The sequence below is a fragment of the Urocitellus parryii genome, chromosome 9, assembly GCF_045843805.1.
Source record: "Urocitellus parryii isolate mUroPar1 chromosome 9, mUroPar1.hap1, whole genome shotgun sequence".
NCBI lineage: Eukaryota > Metazoa > Chordata > Mammalia > Rodentia > Sciuridae > Urocitellus > Urocitellus parryii.
The window spans coordinates 134,364,508-134,387,380 of NC_135539.1; the positions used below are offsets into that span (position 1 = coordinate 134,364,508).

At 34.2% G+C, this 22,873-nt stretch overlaps 1 protein-coding gene across 1 annotated transcript in view; it reads right to left on the reverse strand.

Moving 5' to 3' along the window:
* Window positions 1-22,873, reverse strand: part of Cep350 (centrosomal protein 350) — a 165,887-nt gene that overhangs the window by 89,168 nt on the left and 53,846 nt on the right. Inside the window, exons 10-17 of the mRNA XM_077803041.1 lie at window positions 22,199-22,854; window positions 21,326-21,447; window positions 17,108-18,168; window positions 16,192-16,342; window positions 14,127-14,299; window positions 7,343-7,529; window positions 5,957-6,177; window positions 5,172-5,335 (exon numbers count right to left, since the gene is read on the reverse strand). Coding sequence (XP_077659167.1) covers window positions 5,172-5,335; window positions 5,957-6,177; window positions 7,343-7,529; window positions 14,127-14,299; window positions 16,192-16,342; window positions 17,108-18,168; window positions 21,326-21,447; window positions 22,199-22,854 — 2,735 coding nt within the window. The remainder of the gene's footprint in view (window positions 1-5,171; window positions 5,336-5,956; window positions 6,178-7,342; window positions 7,530-14,126; window positions 14,300-16,191; window positions 16,343-17,107; window positions 18,169-21,325; window positions 21,448-22,198; window positions 22,855-22,873) is intronic.

Here is a 22,873-nt window from a genome sequence, read left to right on the forward strand (position 1 = left end):
CCCTGATTCCAAAACCAGACAAAGACACTTTAAAGAAAGAAAACTTCAGACCAACATCTTTAATGAATATAGATACAAAAATCTTGAATAAAATTCTGGCAAATCAGATACAAAAATATTTCAAAATGATCATGTACCATGATCAAGTGGGATTCATCCCCAGGATGTAAGGGTGGTTCAACATACAGAAATCAATAAATGTAATTCACCACATCAATAGACTTAAAGAACCATATGATCATCTTGATAGATGCAGAAAAACCATTCGACAAAATGCAGCACCCCTTTATGTTCAAAACACTAGAAAAACTAGGGACAACAGAAACTTACCTCAAAATTGTAAAAGCTATCTATGCTAACAAGCCTCAGGCCAACAACATTGTAAACGGAGAAAACCTGAAGGCATTCCCTCTAAAATCTGGAACAAGACAGGGATGCCCTCTCTCACCACTTCAACATAGTTCTTGAAGCACTGGCCGGAGCAATTAGACAAAAAAAATTAAAGGAATAACTATAGGAAAAGAAGAACTTAAACTAGCACTGTGTGCTGATGATACGATTCTATACCTAGAAGACCCAAAAGGCTCTACCAAGAAACTTCTAGAACTAGTAAATGAATTCAGCAAAGTGGCAGGATATAAATCAACACCCATAAATCAAAGGCATTCCTGTATATCAGTGACAAATCCTCTGAAATGGAAATGAGGAAAACTACCCCATGCACAATATCCTAAAAAAAAAAAAAAAAAAACACTTGGGAATCAACTTAACAAAAGAGGTGAAAGATCTATACAATGAAAACTATAGAACCCTAAAGAGAGAAATAGAAGAAGACCTTAGAAGAAAGATATACCTTGCTCATGGATAGACAGGATTAATATTGTTAAAATGGCCATATTACCAAAAGTACTTTACAGATTCAATGCGATTCTGATCAAAATCCCGATGGCATTTCTCACAGAAATAGAAAAAGCAATTATGAAATTCATCTGGAAAAATAAGAGACCCAGAATAGCTAAAGCAATTCTAAGCAGGAAGAGTGAAACAGGTGGTATTGCTATGCCAGATCTTAAACTATACTACAGAGCAATAGTAACAAAAACAGCATGGTTCTGGCACCAAAACAGGCTGGTAGATCAACGGTACAGAATAGAGGATACTGAGACTAACCCATAAAATTATATCTACCAGACAGAGTTGCTAAAAATATGCAATGGAGAAAGGATAGCATCTTCAACAAATGGTGCTGGGAAAACTGGAAATCCATATGCAACGAAATGAAATTGAATCCCTATCTCTCACCATGCACAAAAGTTAACTCAAAATGGATCAATGATCTAGGAATCAAACCAGAGACTCTGCGTCTAATAGAAGAAAAAGTTGGCCCTAATTTTCATCACGTGGGGTTAGGCCCCAATTTCCTTAATAAGATACCTATAGCACAAGAATTAAAACCAAGAATCAACAAATGGGACAAATTCAAACTAAAAAGTTTTTTCTCAGCAAGAGAAATAATATGTGAGGTGAATAGGGAGCCTACATCCTGGGAACAAATTTTTACCCCTCACACATCAGATAGAGCTCTAATCTCTAGAGTATACAAAACTCAAAAAGCTAAACAACAAAAAAACAAAATCAACAAATGGGCCAAGGACCTGAACAGACACTTCTCAGAAGAGGATATACAATCAATCAACAAATACACAAAAAAATGCTCACTATCTCTAGCAATCAGAGAAATGCAAATTAAAACCACTGTAAGTGGAGATACACTCATACATTGCTGGTGGGACGGCAAATTGGTGCAGCCAACTTGCAAGGCAGTATGGAGATTCCTTGGAAAGCTGGAAATGAAACCACCATTTGACCCAGCTATCCCTCTTCATGGTCTATACCCAAAGGACTAAAAACAGCATACTACAGGGACACAGCCATATCAAAGTTTACAGCAGCACAGTTCACAATAGCTAGACTGTGGAGCCAACCTAGATGCCCTTCAATGGATGAATGGATAAAAAAATGTGGCATTTATACACAATGGAATATTACTTGGCACTAAAAAGTAACAAGATCATGGCATTTGCAGGGAAATGGGTGGCATTAGAGCAAATTATGCTAAGTTAGCCAATCCCAAAAAAAACAAATGCTGAATATGACTCAAAATGGGGGGTGACTCAAAATGGGGTAAGGAGGAAGAGCATGGGAAGAAGATTACCTCTAGATAGGGAAGAGAGGTGAGAGGGAAAGGAAGGGAGAAGGGGAATTGCATGGAAGATGGAAGGAGACCCTCATCGTTATAAGAGAATACAAGTATGAAGATGTGAGGGGAAAAAAAAAAGAATAGAGTCACCTTAGATTGGGTAGAGAGAAGTGATGGGAGGGGAGGGGAGGGGATGGGGGGAAAGGAAGGATAGTAGAATGAAATAGATATTATTATTACTGTGTGTATATATGTGACTGCATGACCAATGTGATTCTGCAACCTGTACACTCAGAAAAATGAGAAATTATATCCCATCTAATTCAAATGTATGATATGTCAAGATCATTGTACTGTCATGTGCAACTAATTAAAACAAATAAAAAATTTTTAAAAATATATATTAAAAAAAGTAAGCCATAGGGGCTGGGGCTGGGGCTCAGGTAGAATGCTCACCTAGCACGTGTGAGGCCCAGGGTTCGATCCTTAGCACCACATAAAAATGAATAAGTAGTGTTCAACTACAACTAAAAAATACATATTTTTTTTAAAAAAGTAAGCCATGAACTGGGATATGATATTTTAATTACATCTGAAAAGAACTTGTTTCCAGAATACATAAAGAATTCCTGTAACTCTAACTAAAATACAATCCAAATACGAAAGATTTGAACAGACATTCACAAAAGGTGTAAGAATGGTCAATAAATACATAAAAAGATGATCAACTTCATCAGTCATAAGGGAAATACAAATCACAACCTCAGTGAGATGCTATTTCACTTTCACAAGAATTGTAATTTAAAAGAACTAATAATATTAAATGATATTAAGAATAGGGAACAACTGGAACTTTCAGATATTGCTATAGGAAAGTAAAATGTTATGAACATTTTGGAAATATTTATATAAGCCCCAAACTGGACATAATCCAAAGGTATACCAACAGGAAAGTGAACTAATTGTGAGATTTCCATCAATGGACTCTTTTTTTTTTTTTCTTTTCCCTTAAGGTGATCTTTATTTTTTATTAATTTTTTAAAATTTATATATGACAGCAGAATGCATTATAATTCATATTACACATATACAGCACAATTTTTCATATCTCTGGTTGTTAGGAGCCACAGCAAAAATATTGATACAGGGACCTTTGGGTTTAATGACTGCCAGCCAGCAATTCACATTCATATGGTAATTGGACTCCTGCTGTTTATCTGGGCCCGTTTTGGGACTCAGGTTACTCATGTCACTCTTGTAATGGGAGAGTTCCCATTGGTTGGGAAAGGATGGTAGGAGGGTGTTCCGGGGGAAGTGGAGCCCCCCCCCCCCCTCAGGTAGAACACACGTGGTGGACCCACTTGTTAGGGGACGAACACGGCCTCTCACAAAATAAAACTTTGTCTCAGTTTGACTGGCTTGTGTTTTTGTGCCCAACCGGGTTGCAAGATTGCAATCCGGCGTGCACTGACAGCCCAGCAGGGAAGCGCTCAGCAGGGGTGCGGCAGGTAGTGCAGGAGCGGGGCTCAGCCAGCTCGCTCAGCCCGGGGCCGGGCAGCCTGCGGCATCTGGTTATATACAAAGTATATTCACACCAATTCGTGGCTTCATACATGTACTTTGATAATGATGAGCATCACATTCCACCATCATTTCTAACCCCCTGCCTCCTCCCTTCCCCTCCTATCCCTCTGCCCCATCTAGAGTTCGTCTATTCCTCCCATGCTCCCTCTCCTTACCCCACTATGAACCAGCCTCCTTATATCAGAGAAAACATTCGGCATTTGGTTTCAATGGACTCTTACCAGGCCCAAAAACAACTGATATAATGAAATGGATAAATTGATGATGAATAAAATAAACACAACAGAGTTCAAAGTATTCTTGAACTTTATGTAAGTTCAAGAAAAGGCAAAATAAATGATGGTGCTAGGATGGTAATCATCTTAGGAGATGAAGTGAAAATGGGTTATGGATCAACTTTCTGGGGTAATGGAAATGTTCTATGTCTTGATTAGGTGGCCATAACATACTACCATATACTCTGGTCAAAATTCATCAAAGCTTCATGCTTAAAATCTGAAAATTTTATTGTAGGTAAGCAACATCTCATTTTAAAAAGAAGATACTGTTAGCACTCTCACTGAGGAACACTGCTTAGACCTCTGAATTTTTGTTTGATAAGGAAAAGTCCACATTATGCTGGCTTTATTAAAAAAAAATGTGGATCTCACAAACTTTTATGGTTTGGTACCAAAAAAAGCATTATTTTTTTTTTTTATTGGTTGTTCAAAACATTACAAAGCTCTTGACATATCATATTTCATACATTAGATTCAAGTTGGTTATGAACTCCCAATTTTACCCCAAATACAGATTGCAGAATCACATCAGTTACACATCCACATTTTTACATAATGCCCTATTAGTAACTGTCGTATTCTGCTACCTTTCCTATCCTCTACTACCCCCGCTCCCCTCCCCTCCCACCTTCTCTCTCTACCCCATCTACTGTAATTCATTTCTCTCCTTGTTTATTTTCCCATTCCCCTCACAACCTCTTATATGTAATTTTGTATAACAATGCATGGTAATGGAGGGAGACCCTCATTGTTAAAAGCATTATTTTTTTTAAAATTCTGATTATCAATGAAAAGAGAAGATATTAAGAAGGATTAACTTTCAGTCATTAAAACAAAACATAAAACAGGAGACAGACAGACAGACACACACATACACACACACACAACGATTGTGCTATTATTCTGCTGCCTAAACACCATATTTTCAATATTCTCTTAAGTACCCTATGTGATAGTTTTTCCCATGGTTATTTATGGGTGCTGTCCAGCTGACTTACTATTTGGCAATTCAAAAGTTAATTTTTTAACTCATCATTGAGATTATTTTAAGTAGCAAAGTTAAAAAAAAAAAAAAAAAAAAACTCCAGAAAGACAAAGACCACAATTACCTTTATGATCTGAGCCAGAGACACACTTTCCTGCTGGGCAAGTGAAATGCCTCTTACTCTTTCTACATCTGACAGTTGGCGCACTGACTCCTCAATGGCACTCAGATAATTGAGTTCTGCTGTCATACGATGCTGGAGGCCAGCAGGAGAAAAGCGTTTCGAACCTAGAGGGTATAAAAATTGGAAAAGTTCACATGAAATTACACATCAAGATTTCTAAAATTGGGCTGGGGAAGTGGCTCAAGCGGTAGTGCGCTTGCCTGGCATGTGCGTGGCGCTGGGTTGGATCCTCAGCACCACATACAAATAAAGATGTTGTGTCCGCCGAAACTAAAGAATAAATATTTAAAAATTCTCTCTCTCTCTAAAAAAAAAAAAAAAAAGATTTCTAAAATTTATCTCCGATTATAAGAGCCAGAAACAAATAGCTTTCCTTTATAGGACAGATGGTGAACTTATACAATGTATTTTAAGCTACTTCTTTTACATGCATGTGTTTGCACATGTGTATACAGACATACATACACTTATAAACACTTCAGAATGCACAAATGGGATACATTCTTTAGGTTATGCTGGCAACACAGGAAAAAACTGTCACTACTGCACTAATCAATCTTTCATGCTTTTCAATCTTTTGATTTCCCACATAGCTTTTTAATACCTCAAAGAGAAAACACATTCATTTGAAAAAACATTTTCCGATGGTGCACCCAAAAAAAGAAATCTTCAAGAAAATATGTAATATCTTATTTTAAAAATTATAACTGCATGGATCCACTTACCTGGTGTTGAAGTCATCTCTGGGGCTGTTCTGCTAGCAGCCAGGTTCACATCAGTAAAAGATGCACTGGGTTTAAATCCTGTTGTACTTGCGGGAATTATCACTGAGGACTTAGATTTTTCTAAGGAAGTCCCAGGAAGGTCGAACTGTAACAATTTCTGGGAACTTGGAGATAGCGGAGAAGTTGGAGTTTTTGGAGTTTTTCCCTTGTCTGATGAGACACTAGAAATTTTATTTCATAAAGACATAACGAAAAAAAACTACTTTGAGCTAAACATAATAACAACATACATTACTTTCTTTACCAACATAAGCTTTAACAAGCTATGATTTATTTATTTATTTAGTCATTACACTGAATCAATGACTATGAACACTCCCCTAACTGCTAGATTTATAATAGTGCAAGTACAATCCCTGAGTACAATCCATGCCCTGAATAAAATGGAAAAGGGACCTCTTGATTAAATTGGCACATAATTCCTCTGTAATGTATGTTATGATTCATTGTAGTGAAAGTAATGTTTTCTAGAATCAACATTATATAACAATAAAAATACGATTGTATGTAAAAGTATGTAAAGTCATATTAAAAAATTGTCTGAAAATGTGTCTGAAACAAAAACTGAAGGTTATTTGTAATCAACAGGCTAAGCATATATAACATTAAAAAGTAGGAAATAAAGTTTGCCTACAAGAGTAGGCAAACTCCATAATCACTATAAAAATAAGTTTTCAAGAATCTTCTTGAAGGGCTAAAGCTATATAGCCCAGTTGGTAGAGTGCTTCAGCCTTACATGCACAAGGTCCTGGGTTTGATTCCCAGCACCAAAAAAAAAAATCTGCTTGAGTGATCTAATAAACTGAATAGGAGAAAAAACGTTTATAGGAAGAACTAATTCCAACAATGAGACCAAAAGGATGCTAAAGAATTGGTTGTGCTGAAAGAGTAGAAGAACACAGTTTGGAAACAAAATCTGTAGAGAAAGAAATGAGATACTTTATGGAAATTCAAAGGAAATACTTAAGTAAAATTAGATTCTTGGGTTGGTTTATGGGATAACTAACCTTTCAAAGCACCCAAGAAAGGAAGATGCTTAGGTCAAAAGACTTCACCACAAACACCGTGGCAATGGCTTTCAGAACAGAAAGATGAGCTGTGCTCGAGGCACAGAATTCCTGAATAAGAGGTTTTAACAGTTTAGGTGAGAGATGACCATACCCTAAAATCTAGAGTTATGAACAAAGTTTTTTCAGAACTACAGAATTTTATAGGAGCTCAGACATGCACAGTTAACTACCAGGGTGAAATTAATCAAATGAAAATTTTGACTATCTTTTAACTTTATTATAATTGGATTAAAGTATAAAGCATACATTACTTTACCTCACAGAATGCCCAGAAAGTTCTTCCAAAGTGCTATCAACGTCAATAGTTTGCTCATAATCTTTAGCAGAGAGTTTGCTATTGGTCCCAGATTTCTTTCCTTGATGGGAACCACGTTCTGAACTAGAATGTACTTTTTCCTCATCAATAAGTGTGTTTTGAACATTTCCAGTGAATGAATCCAACCCTGTAAAGTAAATTTCTTATAAAGTTGATACCCAATATGAGTTACCAAAGAGATACAACTGATAGATAGATTTCAATAAAGTAATTAAAAATTACAGACAGGAATACTTAAAAATGGTCTTATATTTAAAATGTTTTCCTTTATCTAAAATAGAATAACCATCCTTTTGCTTCTATTTAATGAAAGTAAAAAGTCTTCCATTAATATATTCTACCTGCTATTAATAAGTTGTTCTTTGCTTATCTAATAATAAAAGATAAGTATATTAAACAAATAACCACAAAGAAGTTTTTTAAGGATAAAATTCAGAGCTGGGGAGAAAATTAGTAGCAAGTGCCAAATGAATTACACAATTCTTTTGAAAAACTTCATGGCAAGAACAATGTACATAAAAATGTTAATGTTCTCCTACTAAAAATAATCTTACTTATTGGGATATATCTTATAGAGACTATTGAAATAACAAAAATCATGCATGATAGTCAATGCTTAACTTTATAACTTTATTTTAACATGTATTTCCAACATAGACTAATAAATCTAAATTACATAAATAATAGTAATTTGAGCTATTTAAAATGCACTTCATATATATTACTCTATTGCTGTTAAACATCTCATAAAGTAGGTATTATATCCCCAATTTACTAATGAGATAACTAGAGATCTACAAGTCTTAAAAATAATTGCTTAAGGATGCAAAAGACGTACACCCAGGCTTCCTCATATGAGTTTCTGCACTGTTCACTTAAATGGTAATGTTTAAATAGCAGCCTGGGAAAATTTTCTGATTACTTTTTTTTAAAAGCAAAATATAGAATTGTATATATATTTTAGCAGCAGCTAATTTTTTTTAATGTATATAATTAAAAAATCAAAACAAAGTACAGAAGTGCGGGGGTAGGGGTAGGCTATACACCAATGTTCACAGCAGCATTATTCCAATAGCTAAAAGATAAAAGCAACACAATTGTCCTTCATTAGGTGAGTGAATAAAGATAAGATACAACCATATAATGGAATATTATTCAGTTTTAAAAAGGAAGGACATTCTGACACAGGCTACCACACAGGTGAAATCTGAAGACATTATGCTAAGTGAAACCAGCCAGTCACAGAAGGACAAATACCATACAATTCCACTTGTATGAGACATCGAGAATTAGCAAACTCAAGAACAGGAAATAGAAAAGTTGTTACCAGGGGTTGGGGAAAAAGGAGAATGAGAGTTACCATATAACAGATACAGATTTTCAGTTTGGAAAAATAAAAACTTTTTAGAGATGGATGGTGGTGATGGTTGCACTATAGTGCAATATGAATGCTGTTAATGACACAGAATAGTACATTTAAATTTGAATTATTCAAGGGATCATTAATCAATTAAAAAGGACTCTAAAGTCTATAATCTCTAGGCTAGAAGCAAACTATTAATACTGGTTATGTTTAATTTTTCTATAGTAAAGATGTATTGTTTTAATAAAAACATTACTCATTTAATACTACTCTTTGAAAATAAATACAGAATGTAAAAACTGTTACTGATTTTAAACAACCAGAAATTGTATATAATACGATGTTTTAAACAAGAAAGACCTCAATTCCTACTGATGAAAATGCATGGAAAGAAAACGTTTACGCTTACATTAAAAAACTGCCAAATGAAAGTACATTTACATGCCAGGCACAGTGATGCACACCTGTAGTCCCAGCAGCTTGGGAGGCTGAGGCAGGAGGATTATGAGTTGAAAACCAGCCAGCAACTTAGCAAGGCCCTGAGCAACTTCACAAGACCCTGTCTCTAGATAAAATATTAAAAAGGAAGATGTAGCTTGGTGGTAAAGCAACACTGGGTTCAATCCCCAGCACAAAAAACAAAGAAAGAAAGTACATTTACATAACTCAAAGTTCATTAAAATAAGTTTTTTCTTAGTACTACCACCCAAACCTACCAACCACACTGGGTAAGGATTTTTCACACAAGCATGCAGATACTCTTTTTCACCACCAAAAGGAATATTCATAATAAAAATTACAGAGATTTTAGAACTTCAGGGACAAAGGAGAAGCTACATTTAAGATGTTGCAGTGGAAAAGGAAATATATTCAGGTCTTATTGTATTGTGAACAGGGACTGGGGTTATCTAAAAGCCACATATCGCTGTATTTTATCTGTTATATTTTAGATTATAATTTTTAAAAAAATCTACATTGATTCCTCTCACTTTTACTCATTTATACTCAACATATCATATTTTAAAGTTGCATGGCATACTGTGGTAGACAGTAGACAGGATTTGGGAATCAAAAGTCAGAATCTGGGTTTTACTAATAATGCATTATCTTAGGTGAGACACTAACAGCAATGCATAACAACTGCAAAATAAAACAACTGAGCAAGGTCAGCATTTCCCAAACCTTTCCAGCTGAATTCTAAAGCTATGCAATAATGAAGGAAGAAAGGACCTTTGTCAAATAAATTTTGAAAATGCTTCATAGTATAGCCCCATCCCTATTCTAAAATCAAGAGATACAGACTTTAAACTATACTACAGAGCTACAGTAACAAAAATGACATAGTATTGGCGCCAAAATAGATTTGGGGACCAATAGTACAGAATAGAGGACACATAGACAACTCACACAAACACAGTTGTCTCATTCGAGAAAAAAGAGCCAAAAGCATTCAGTGAAGAAAGATAACCTATTCATCAAATAGTGCTGGCAAAACTGGAAATCCATATTTAGCAAAATGAAATTAAACCTCTATCTCTCATCCTGCACAAAAATCAACTCAAAGTGGATCAAAGACCTAGGCTCTGGACAGAGACCCTGCCACTAACAGAAGAAAAAGTAGGTGCAATCTTTACCATATCGGCCTAGGATCTAACTTCCTTAACAAGATCCCTGAAGCACAAGAAATAAAATCAAGAATCAATAAATGGGATGGATTTAAATTTAAAAAGCTTCTCCTCAGCAAAGGAAATAATCAATAATGTGAGAAAAGAGCCTACAGATTGGGAGAAAATCTTTATCACATGCCACTCCAATAAAGCATTAATCTCTAGGATATATAAAGAACTCAAAAAACTTAACACCAAAAAAACAAATAACCCAATAAATGGGCTAAGGAAGGACTCAAACAGAAAAGACACTTCAAAGAAGAAATACAATCGATCAACAAATATATGAAAAAGTGTTCAACGTTTCTAGCAATAAGAGAAATCAAAACTACACAAAGACTTCATCTCACGCCAGTCAGAATGGCAATCATCAAGAATACAGGCAACAATATATGTTTGCAAGGATATGGGAGGAAAGGTATATTCATACATTGCTGGTGGGACTGCAAATTGGTACAACCACTATGGAAAGTAGTATGGAGATTCCTCAGAAAACTTGGAATGGAACCACCCTGATATCCCACTCCTCGGTTCATATGAAAAGGACATTAAATCAGCATACTACAGTAATACAGCCACATCAATGTTTATAGCAGCTCAATTCACAATAGCTGAACAATGGAACCAAACTAGGTGTCCTTCAACAGATGAATGGACAAAGAAAATGTGGTATATATATTCAATGGAATATTACTCAGCTTTAAAGAAGAATGAACATATGGCATTTGCCAGTAAATGGAGTTGAAGAATATCATGCTAAGCAAAATACACTAATCTCAAAAACCAAAGGCCAAATGTTTTCTCTAATATGTGAGTGCTAATTCCCAATAAGGGGCAGGGGGGCATTAGAGAAGAATAGAGTTACCTTAGATTAGGTAGAGGAGAGTGAAGGAAGGTGAGGTGAGGAGAGTGGAGATAAGAACGGTAGTAAAACAAAACAGACATTATTATATGTATGTATATATGTGACTGCATGACCAATGTGATTCTACAACATGTACACTCAGAAAAATGAGAAATTATATCCCATCTATGTAGATATATCAAAGTGCATAAGTGTATTCTACTGTCAAGTATAACTAATTAAAACAAATTTAAAACCTAAATTTAAAAAAAAGAAAAGAAATACTACTCTAAAGGCATTCCCAAATTTATGGAACCATGAGCTCTTTTACTCTTGGAACATGTATGAAAGACCCTTGTATTTCATGAGAAAATACAGACTTCAGTAAATGCTAGTGAAATAATGTCTAAAGGTCTTACTAAAGACTCTTAGAACAGTTAGAATACCTAAGAGAATTATATCAATGACTAAGAAACAAATTCTTCTACCACTCTCAATGTGGTATAGCAGCTCAATTCTCAAGTTGGAAGTATAAATTGGCTCTAAATTTTTGAAAAGCTATTTGGCAAAAAATAGTCAAATTTTAAACACAGATATGTTCTTTGCTCCATTATCTAACTTTTGGGATTCTGCCCTATAGAAAAGAACTAGACTAATGCATAAAAGTATATTCATAAGGATATCAAAACCAGCAGTTTTTACAATGGAAAAAAACAAAACAACCTAAATATCCAGCAATATTAAGTAAATTATAACATTCAAATAACAGAACACTAGGTAGTATTAACAAATGGTAATCCCTATTTATTGACAGAGAAAGACATCTAAGAACAAAATAAAAATGAGATCCCATGCATGTAAAATTTCCTATTTATGAATGCCCACAAATTTTCTGGAAAGATTCTTATTTAAAATGTTAACATTTCACACCCATGAAGATGTTTATGATCAAAAAGCAGAAAATAACAAGTATTGGCATGTGCAGAAATTTTAACATCTATTAAAATTTTATAACCCTTATCAATGATGAAATGTGACACGGTTAAAGGTGCTATGAAAAACTGCATGGGTAGTTTCTAAAAAATTAAAAAGAATTTCCATCTGATCCAGCAATTCCACATCTTGGTGTGTGCACACACACACACACACACAAAAAAATTGAAAGCAAGGATTCAAACAGATATCTGTTCAAAGCAACATCATTCACAATAATAAAAAGGGAAAACCCCAAACATCCAAGAACAGATAAATGGATAAACAAAATGGGGTTTATACATGTGACAGAATATTAATCAACCTTAAAAAGGAAGAAAATTCTGATATATGATACAACAAGGATAAACCCTGAAAACATTATGTTAAGTGAAAAAGCTATATACAAAAGAACAAATATTGTATAATTCCACTTATATTAAGTACCACACATATACTGTCACAGAGACAGAAAATAGAACAGTGCTTGCCAAGGGTTGTGGAAGGAGGAAGAGAGAGAGAGATTGTTTAACGGACAATATGAGAAGATGAAAAATTCTAAAGATAGTGGTAGTTGCAGGACTGAATGTGTATTATATGTCTCTGAAATGAGCACCTGAAACAGTTAAAATGATAAATTTTATATATGTTTTCCTACAATAAAATAAAATGTTAACATTATTTATCTTTAGGTGCAGAGATTACTGATGATTTTTTATTTTCAAATATAGTTTTCCATACTGACTGGTTTCTTCCTCGTATTCCTACCCTCCTCAGTTTTAACTCAATAAACAGGGTTTATCTTTGCAATTACAAAATGTTCTATAAGCAAAACCATTCCCTCACTTGAGGCCATCTGTGAGTTAAGGCTTTTGCATAATCCAACATCTCATCATCTGTAGTCCTATAGAACAAATTAGTCAACAGTAGAACTAAGGGCACTGAAGGGTATCTCCATCACTTCAAAATGTTTACTGAAAAAGGGAAGGGAAGGCAGGGGGTGCAGTAATGAGAGGAGGGAATGGAAAAATTATATTCCATGCTTTTATAATTAACGATAAAATGAATCCTAACATTATGTTTAGCTAAAAAAAAATCTAAAAATGCCAGGGGGCTAGCTACTGTGCTCAGTACTGGAACATACACATTATCTCTGATACTTTCATGAGAGCTTCAGGGGGCCATGAAACATCTATTAAAATTTTATAGATAAGGGAATGTGAAAGAAATGTGAAGATTATATTTAATGATACTCAGATATGAACGTGATATACTATTAAAAAACATGATGATACTATTAAAAGCAGTTGCAAAGCAGTAGTATCTGCATTCATTTTTTAAATAAAGATGTATGAACGACCAACAATAAAAAGAAAAAAAAAGAAAAAAATTTAAAAAAAATTTAAAAAAAAAGATGTATGGGTGTGGTTTTATGTATATATTAGAAAAATAGGCAAATAAAAAATTAGAAAAATACCATTAAATGTTTAATGGTAATTGTCTCTGAACTGAATGATCAGGGGGAATTTGTACTTCTTGAATGAGTGATCATGTATTCCTTTATTATTAAGATAAAGGGGCTGGGGGTATAGCTCAGTGATAGTGTGCTTGCCTAGCATGAATGACGTGTTGGGTTCAATCCTTAGCACCACACAAAAACAAATAAAATAAAGGTATTGTGTCCATCCACACACACACACAAAAAAAAAAAATAAATAAAAAGAGAAAAAGATGTATACTGTTATAGATCAAAAGGCATTACTTTAAGTATTAAGCTACTACCTTATCATAAATTCCTCCAACTTCTTATGAAATCAAATCATAATGTAGATCACTACCAAAAATTCATACACAATCACCATGTAGAATTCCACTTACATTCCATCTTTTCTTTTTTTCCTTTCTTTCCTTTAGAAGAAGTAGATGAACGAGATGATGCAACAGACTGGGCTCCAGATGAATTCTGGGAAGTAACTTCCACAGAGGAAAGATCATAGGCAGACTTTCGGCTACGATGGTCCTCCTGAGTGCCTATATTGCTGCCACCAATACTGTCAAAGAAAAAGTAACAGAAAAAATGAGGTCTGAGGGAGGCCACGAATTCTTCTTCAAAGCAGCTCTAAGACTATAGAATAGACACCTATGAGGAAAGCTCACCCTCTTTTTTTTTTTAATATTTTTTTAGTTGTAGATGGACACAATACCTTTATTTTATTTGTTTACTTTTATGTGGTGCTGGGGATCGAACCCAGGCCTCACGCTAGGAGAGCGCTCTACCACTGAGCCACAACCCTGGCCCACGCTCACCCTCTTAAGTTAAAAAAATGTATGAACAAGAAAGTTATTTTGAAATTAAATGGTGGCAGACATGTCCAAGGAATATTGTGGGAATTTGATCCCTTTATCAATCTTGTGATAGATGAATGTGCAGAAATGGAAACTAGTGAGCAATACAACAATACTAGAATTTTTTGTAATACAAGGAAATAGGATCATCCTGTTAGAAGCCTGGAAATAAGTATTAAAAAAATGGCTGTTAAGCAGAGAAATCCATGTCCACTCTCCAAAAGATGTGTTTTATTATGATGTAAAAATAAGGTTATGTACTGTTTGTTAAGAAAACTTTTTATAATCATCAAAAAAATGAAAAAGAAAAGAAAAACTGAAGATATTCAAAACTCTACTTAATCACTAGAATTGAACTACAATAAAAAATGGCTTCCACTTCACTTTTTTTTTTTTTCATTATTATCCTAAGCCAGATTGCTCCCTATGGTTCAATCTGAGAAAAATCTGAGATGAGTTTACTGAAGTCAAAATGTACAATTTTATAAGTCATAACTACTTGCCCTCCGATAATCTGATAAGAGAATAATTTAATGTGTTCTATTTTAACCTGGAAATAAAATACATCAAATCACGTCAATTGGTAACATTAAATGTCACAGTCCTTTAAAAGTTTTTATTTAAAAAATTAATCTTTTGGGGCTGGGATTGTAGCTCAGTGAGAGCGCTTGCCTAGCACGGGCGGGACCCAGGTTCGATCCTCAGCACCACGTAAAAATAAAGGCATTGTGTTGTGTCCATCTACACCTAAAAAAAGTAAATAAATATTTTTTTTAAAAATTAATCTTTTATTTATTTATTTATTCTTACTCATTGATAGACCTTTAATTTACATGATAACAAAATTCTTTCCAGCAAAGTCTCATTCACATACAGTTATTTAATCTTTGTACTTCAGATTCCTCTCTAAAATAGGGAAACTAACAATAATACTTACTATATCAGGCTATTATAAAAATGAGTTAACAAACTTAATGTCCTCAATTCTCCCAGTATCTTGGGCATTAAGAGCTCGATAATTACCAGATATTATAATCAGTTCAAACTTTTCCAAAGCTTTACAAAATTTTATATATTATTCCAGGTTTTAAAAAAATTACTCTTACATACAGATCATGAAGTATCTATATGATCTCCCTCAATTCTACCATAGAAAACCATTTCTTAAGCTTCTTCTATTAGTATACCACAATACAGTTTCTCAGTACTATCCTCTACTGAGGATTCAGATTGATTTGATGACCTAAACCTCCTTTACTATACATCAGGCCCTGTTTTAAATACTTTGTATTTCACTGAATCCTTGTAACAACTCTGAGAGGCAGGCAGGTACTATTATTTTCTATTTTAAAGAGAAGGAATTTGAGAAATAGAAATATTAAGTAATATGATCAAATAAATACAAGCAACTAATAATCCAGAGAGTCAAGATTTAAACCCAGGTAGTCTGAATACAGATATAGAGTACACAAAATTCCACTATACTACATAGATTCTACATTTATATTTCAAAAAGCAAAATTTGACCAATATTCATATCAAAGTTCTCATTTGTATATTTTTTTCACCCTTCAGACTTTATTTGATATTGTCATACTTAGGCTCAAGAGATGATTTTTTTTCTGTAAAAGTCCCACTCCCTGGAGAGGAAACAAAATCATCTTCATAAGAAACACTGCTTAGAGGGGTTGTAGTGATATTCAAAGGCCGAGATGCTGATGTTCCTCTATCTAATCTGTCTTCAAACCCTGTCAAAAGTAATAATTGATGCATAAAAATCAAAATTAAAAAATTCTAAGCAAAGTATTCCATGACATAGAGATTAATAATATGGATTTAGGGACAGTTTAGTTTGCTTTTACTAAAGCTTCTTTTCCATTTAATTTTTTTTACCTAATAATTACATTTTTATTAAGAAAATTTTCAAACATACATAATAAATTAGCATAATGGAATCAATGTTTGAGAGTGCAAATATATAGCCAGATTACTATTCAAAATCTGACTACTATTAAAATTCATTTTGATAAACAGTAATAAAGTTGTTTCCATCTAAGAAATGTTACCACATTGCCCCTCTGAACTCTTGACCACTATATTCCAAGGATTCACAAGTTACCATATATAGAAAACATTTTTATTCAAGTATGTAAATATGACCACAGAAAACCAAGTATATACTTGAATATATGCCAAGTCTTGACCATCATCTATGAATTTCTCTAAACTAGATCAAAATTTCCACAAATATCAGATAGTTTTATGACAATTAAAAAACAGAATATTAAATATTCTAGTGTATTAAATGTCAAGTATTCTAGTTTAAATATTAAATATTCTAGTTGAAGTTTGCAGATAATTTAACAGACAATAAGATGGATTAGAAATCTCCATTATCCTTATAATAAACAATGTAATAATGTAATAAACAATGAAGAATGTGTACTTTCATAAAAATTATGAAATAATTTAAAAAACACAAAGATAGTACAAGTCCTTCATATTTTTCTCACCTTTTCCATATAACTGATATGATTTGGTAAAAATATTAATGACACTATGTGGACTTCCCTTTGCTAATTCTTCCCATGGTCCTTTGCTTTGTGTACTACCTATGTGCCCCAAAAGTGGCAAGAATTTCTCAGCTTCCTTCTGAAACTCTTTGATGGGTTCATAAGTATTTCTTTCTCCAGCACAAAATTCCTTTTCTTTTAAGATTTCTGCCACCTTTAAAAGGGGCCGTCCATCCCGGGCTCCCTCCTCTTCAGAAAAACTACCCTCACTAAGAAGAGGCCCTTCACTGACTGAGTCTGTGCTGGAGCAAAGAGACATTTTGGCTTTTTCTTGAGAACAGGTTTGCAGATCAGAGATAGGAGAGTCAGTCTGCCTCTTACACAACTGTGCCAGCAGCCCTCCTGGTTTGGGATCAGTGGATCTTATTCTGAAGCTTGATATGGCACTCTGAGGTCGTATCATCTCAGGAAGCTTTTTAAATTCACTAAGGTTGCCTACACCAGGAAGATCATCATCAAAAGTTGTATGAGATACACAGGTTCCCAGCATCTTTTGAATTCGGGCAGAAAAAACATCTTCGGTATCCTCTTTCACAGGTGGACTTTGAGCCTTTGTCCAAGGTCCGTCTTCTTGAGGTGCTTGCTGCACTTCATACTCAGTGTTCCACACTGACCCATAATTAATGTTGGCCCCAGCCAATTTCTTGGCTTCACTTTCAATCCTGCTAGACAAAGAAGCAGCTGTTGCTTTCAAAGCTTCAATACGATCCAGTTTACTTTTATACTGGCTGGCACTAGGTTTTAACAAGGCATCTGGATGAGCAGCTGGTGAGGTCAGATATGGTTGAGGTGTAAAACTTAATGGTCCTGAAGTCATGTTATGATTCTTCCTGGCTGGTAAAATAGACTCAAAATCCTTATGCAAAATTCCTACATGTTCTAGATTTAAGAGATGGGAAAGTAAATTTCCAGCTGTTCCAACAAGAGGTTGTGGCTGGGAATTATGAATCCGTGGGCTCAATCTGTCAGGCTGCATCCATGTAGGTTCTATCAAGTCTCTTCTGGAAATTAAAGTCACAATATGTTAGTTAACACAGCAACTAATAACTACCTTTTTGTTTTTGTTGTAGTGCTGGGGATCAAACCCATGGCTTCATGCATGCTAGGCAAGCCCTCTATCATACAGCTACACCCCGAGTCCAAACCACCATTTTAAAAGAAGTTTTGGGTTTTTTTCTGATTATAAGAGTAGGGCATACTGGGGGAAAAAAAGGTAGAAAGTACAAAAAAGTTAAAGATCACTCACAGCTAACTAAACAAAGAATCACTATAAATAGTTCATTTAGATTTATATCTTTCTAAACATTTTTCTATGTGCATGTTGTGTTTTAGCTGGTATTATTTGCACACACAAAAAATGAAATTTCACTATCCATATTGTTTTGCAATCTTAGTTGTATTTTTCAACTAAGATACCACTTTTTAAAAACTATTAATTAAAGAGAAGGCATTATAATCTTGAAAATAAATTTCTTTACATCCCTGGCTCTATCTTATCCTTTGAAAATGTTATACAAAAGAGAAATTTTTAAGAGTGCTAAATATTAATATAGACATTATATAGATTATTCCAATCAATAAACATTTACTAAAAGCTGACTACTGATGTTTAACATTGTGCTTACAAAAAAAATGAGATGATTACAACCAACTTCTAAAAATTAATGAACATCAAGGAACTAAATGAAAAACTGTGAGTTCCAATAATAAATATACAATATAGGGTCAGGTGTCCATAAAGTCCAGAAACAGAATAAAGATACCCTAACCAACATAATATACATCCACCTATGTTTCCAGGCTATACATGCTCCCTGTATATTAAGGGATACTATAGAGAAATTAAAGATGAATGTCAACTATTAAGAAGATTTTGTTTAAGAGTCTTGTAGTTTACTTTTGAATGATGATATTAAGACATAATTATCAAATTTGCAGAAGACAGAAAGCCTGGAAGCATGGCCTCCTCAACAAATGATCAAACCACTATTCAAAGTTATTTGTAAAGGCTGAAAATTTAGACTAAACTAACATGGAGAAATGTACACTTCCACAGTTGGACTAAAAAACATCTGGAAGAGGGTAACCAAGGTGATAAAGGTGATATCAACCAAGGTGATAAAGGAAATGGAAATCATGTCAAGCAGGTTCTGGTGGGAAGTTGCAGCAGTCTTGTATACTCAAGGGCTGTCAATAAGAACTGAATGAAGGAATATTACAGCACAGACTTTATGCTATCATATATAAAGTATTATAAATGCAAAATGTGAAGTTATTAGTGTCTAAGCTAAGCTGCTAACAACAGGAATATAAAGGCGGTTATAATACAAAAGACATCAATGAATAAAAATCCAAGAGTTTAAAATTAAAATTTTTATTCATTGATGTCTTTTGTATTATAACCGCCTTTGCATTCCTGTTGTTAGAGCTCAGCTTAGACACTAATAACTTAGCTTAGACACTAATAATTTCACTAATGCCAGTTTTATGGTGATATATTGATTGTGGAGGAAAAAAGGAAAACAAAAATGAATATATTTAACCAAGTTAAGAATTAATCCTGGCTGGAGAGGTGGCTGCACTGGTGGAGTGCTGGCCTAGAATGCACAAAGTTCTGGGTTCAATCCTAAGCACCACATATAATAAGTAATGAAATAAATATCTAAAAAAATTATAATAATAATTAAGCCTTATTCTGGGATCTCAAGACATAACAAGGATGACAGACTAATAAATGAACAGCTAAAATTACAGATGTCATAAGTACTAAGATAAAGACAAAGTTCAGTAAGATAAAGATAAGGGAGCAAGTAGTTCTACTAGACAAGGAAAGTAACTTTTGAACTGGTTCTTCCAGGTGTTCAATCTCAGGTATATAACCTGGTAGAAGCAAATTAGCAAACAAAAATGATGGCACATAAAGAGCAATGAAAATAAATGACATAATTTTAAGTATATAATAAATTCATTTTAACCATGAAGATAAATTTAAGCAATTAATAGGAATGAAGAAGCTCAGAAATGGATAGTGCAGAAGTGGAGGCAATAGGTTAAGACACTACAGGTTGAAGAAGTCTGCTATTAAAAGAAAAAAGAAACAAGAGGCATAATGTAAACATGTATTGAAACAACACAGAGTACCTCATAAACATGTACAATAGACTTAATCTGTTTAGAATTAGAGAATGAAACGTAGAAAAAGGCAAAAATTGAAGATATGTATATCTGAAAACTGAAGAGGATCACCACCCAATTGTATTTACATTTTAAAAAATGTTTAAACCTTCAACAAATCATCTCAATCATTCCACTTATTAGGAGGCAGTATGGAGAGTAGTTAAAAGCACAGGCTTCTGGAGTCAGATTGCCTAGGTTCAAATCTATCTCCACCACTACTGTTTTAACAACTTGGAGAAAATTAATTCAACTATAGTAGCCTAAATTATCTCTTCTGTAAAATAGGAACAACAGTGCCTAACACAAGGAATTATAAGGATTAAATAGTATAGACAAAGTACTTAGATCAGTGCCTGAAAGCTAAGAAACAATGTTAGGAATTTTATCAGGGTGAGGGGAAAGACGACCATGTACTAACCCCAAATTGGAAAGTGATTTGATTTCTATTTTGCAATCTCAAATAATTTCAAAAACCTTTCTCTTCCCAAAATAGATCTCATTACTAAGTATAATTTATATCCATGTAACCTTTCACTGTGATTTATCCAGCAGATTTTTATTGTTTGTTTGGTTCAGAGAAGGGAAGAGTGCTTCCAACTGCAGGAAGAATCGACATTAATACTGGATTGAAGAACAGGCAAAATTTGAATAACTAAGAATAGGGCATAAAGTAAGTACAGCTATACAGCATGCTTAGAAGATATTATTAGAAATAAACCTCTCTATGGGGCTGGGGTTGTGGCTTAGCAGTAGAGCACTCGCTTAGTACGTGTGAGGCCCTCAGTTTGATCCTCAGCACTACATATAAATAAATAAATTATTTTTTATCTATAGTGTCCAACTACAGATAAAAAATAAAAGAAAGAAAGAAAGAAATCTCTCTATGTTCTCTTCCTCATAAAGGTCAGTCAGCAAAGTTCATTGAACACAGACCACCTACACTAAACTCCATAAAATGAAATTTTATCCTCCTCTTTTTACCTTGCAAGGGGCTGTGGGGGTTCTGATAGAGACATGTCACTACTGGAAGATGCACTTGGGGGACGTTCCTGTACTTTATTTTCTTTGTCAGATTCTCCAGATGGCTGATACCCTGGTCTGACCTAGGGAAAAAAAAAAAACGATATCACATTTATCTAAGTTCTGACTTCTATCACAAGGAATTATTCAGAGAGCTCATAAGATAAACAGAGTGTTTTTCTTCCTCAAAAATAATTCACATTTAGTTTGCCTTTAAAATAACCATTATGATTAACAACAAAACGTTTAAAATCCAACAAGAACACCTAATCCTAGCTGTCTAGTGTTAGGAAGAAGTAATATCCTTTATAAATCTCAGTTGTTTCACCTGATAAATAGAAATAAGGTAGTACCTACCCTTTTCATGGTTGTGAGAATTTACTGAGTTTAAGCCTATAAGTAAAGCCTTTCAAAAAGTATGAGGTACATAGTGCATACTTATTATTCCTTATTAGCACACTAAACTAGAATAGTCTCTAATTTCAGCACAGATTACAAAACTAAGTATGTCCTAACATAATCTATGTACTGAGTATTTGTTTGGTACTACAATGAAAACTAGGCAAGAAAATAATAGCAAAGACAAGAGGAATCAATGTTGATTGACTGTTGAAATCAATATTGGAAACTCTTAATTCAGCTATTATTTTCTACCATATTTTTCATTACTCTTCATATGGAATAAATTTCATGAAAGGTCATGACTATTTTAAATATTATCTAAGCATATGTCTGAATACTAGTAATGGTGAATAATTTTTGAATAGTACAATATGGCAAATAAGCTTTTCCTAAGCACGACTTACTCCTCTTTGTATTTCTTACTACTATTACCTGAGTTTCCTGTGTAACATGTTGATGAGCCGGCTCTTCCAGCAAGGTCTTTTCTAGTAGCAATTTGGAGTAAGTTTCCTGTAGCCTTCTAGCTGCTGATGGATCAGGAGGCACATTTTTTGCTTTAGTAAAAGCTTCTTTCTGTTTCCGGTAGAGTTCCTGTAATCGTTTATTCTTCTGTTCAGTAGCCTCCTTTTGAGCCTTCTTCTCTTCGTTTTGCTTCCTCTTCCTTTCTTCCTGCTGTTTAACAATGTACTGTCGTACCTCATCAGTGTCATAATGGCGCTTTTTGGAAATAACAGGGGGCTCTTCGTTGGCTGTTATTTTGTCAGGTTTTCTTTTCACTGGGCTATGACTCCGAGGAACCTGGACAGGTGCTGATGCCTTCTGATTCTGTAACTCTCCAGTTTCTGGCCTAGAGGTCTGAGCTGTAGAATCTAGCTGTAAGTCATCAAGAATGCCACGGATTTCAACAGGTAAAAAGTCCTTATTTAAGGCAGTACTTTCCTCCTGTTTATTTTCTGGAAGAGACGGAGCTAACTTCTTTATATTATTTTCAGACCGAGCTCTACTTCTTGAACGTTCTGAGCTTCGTGGAAGAGGTCTATGTGAAGCATCCAACCTGGGATCAGATTCTGCTCTTCCAATATGACCCCCTACAACATATGAACTGTT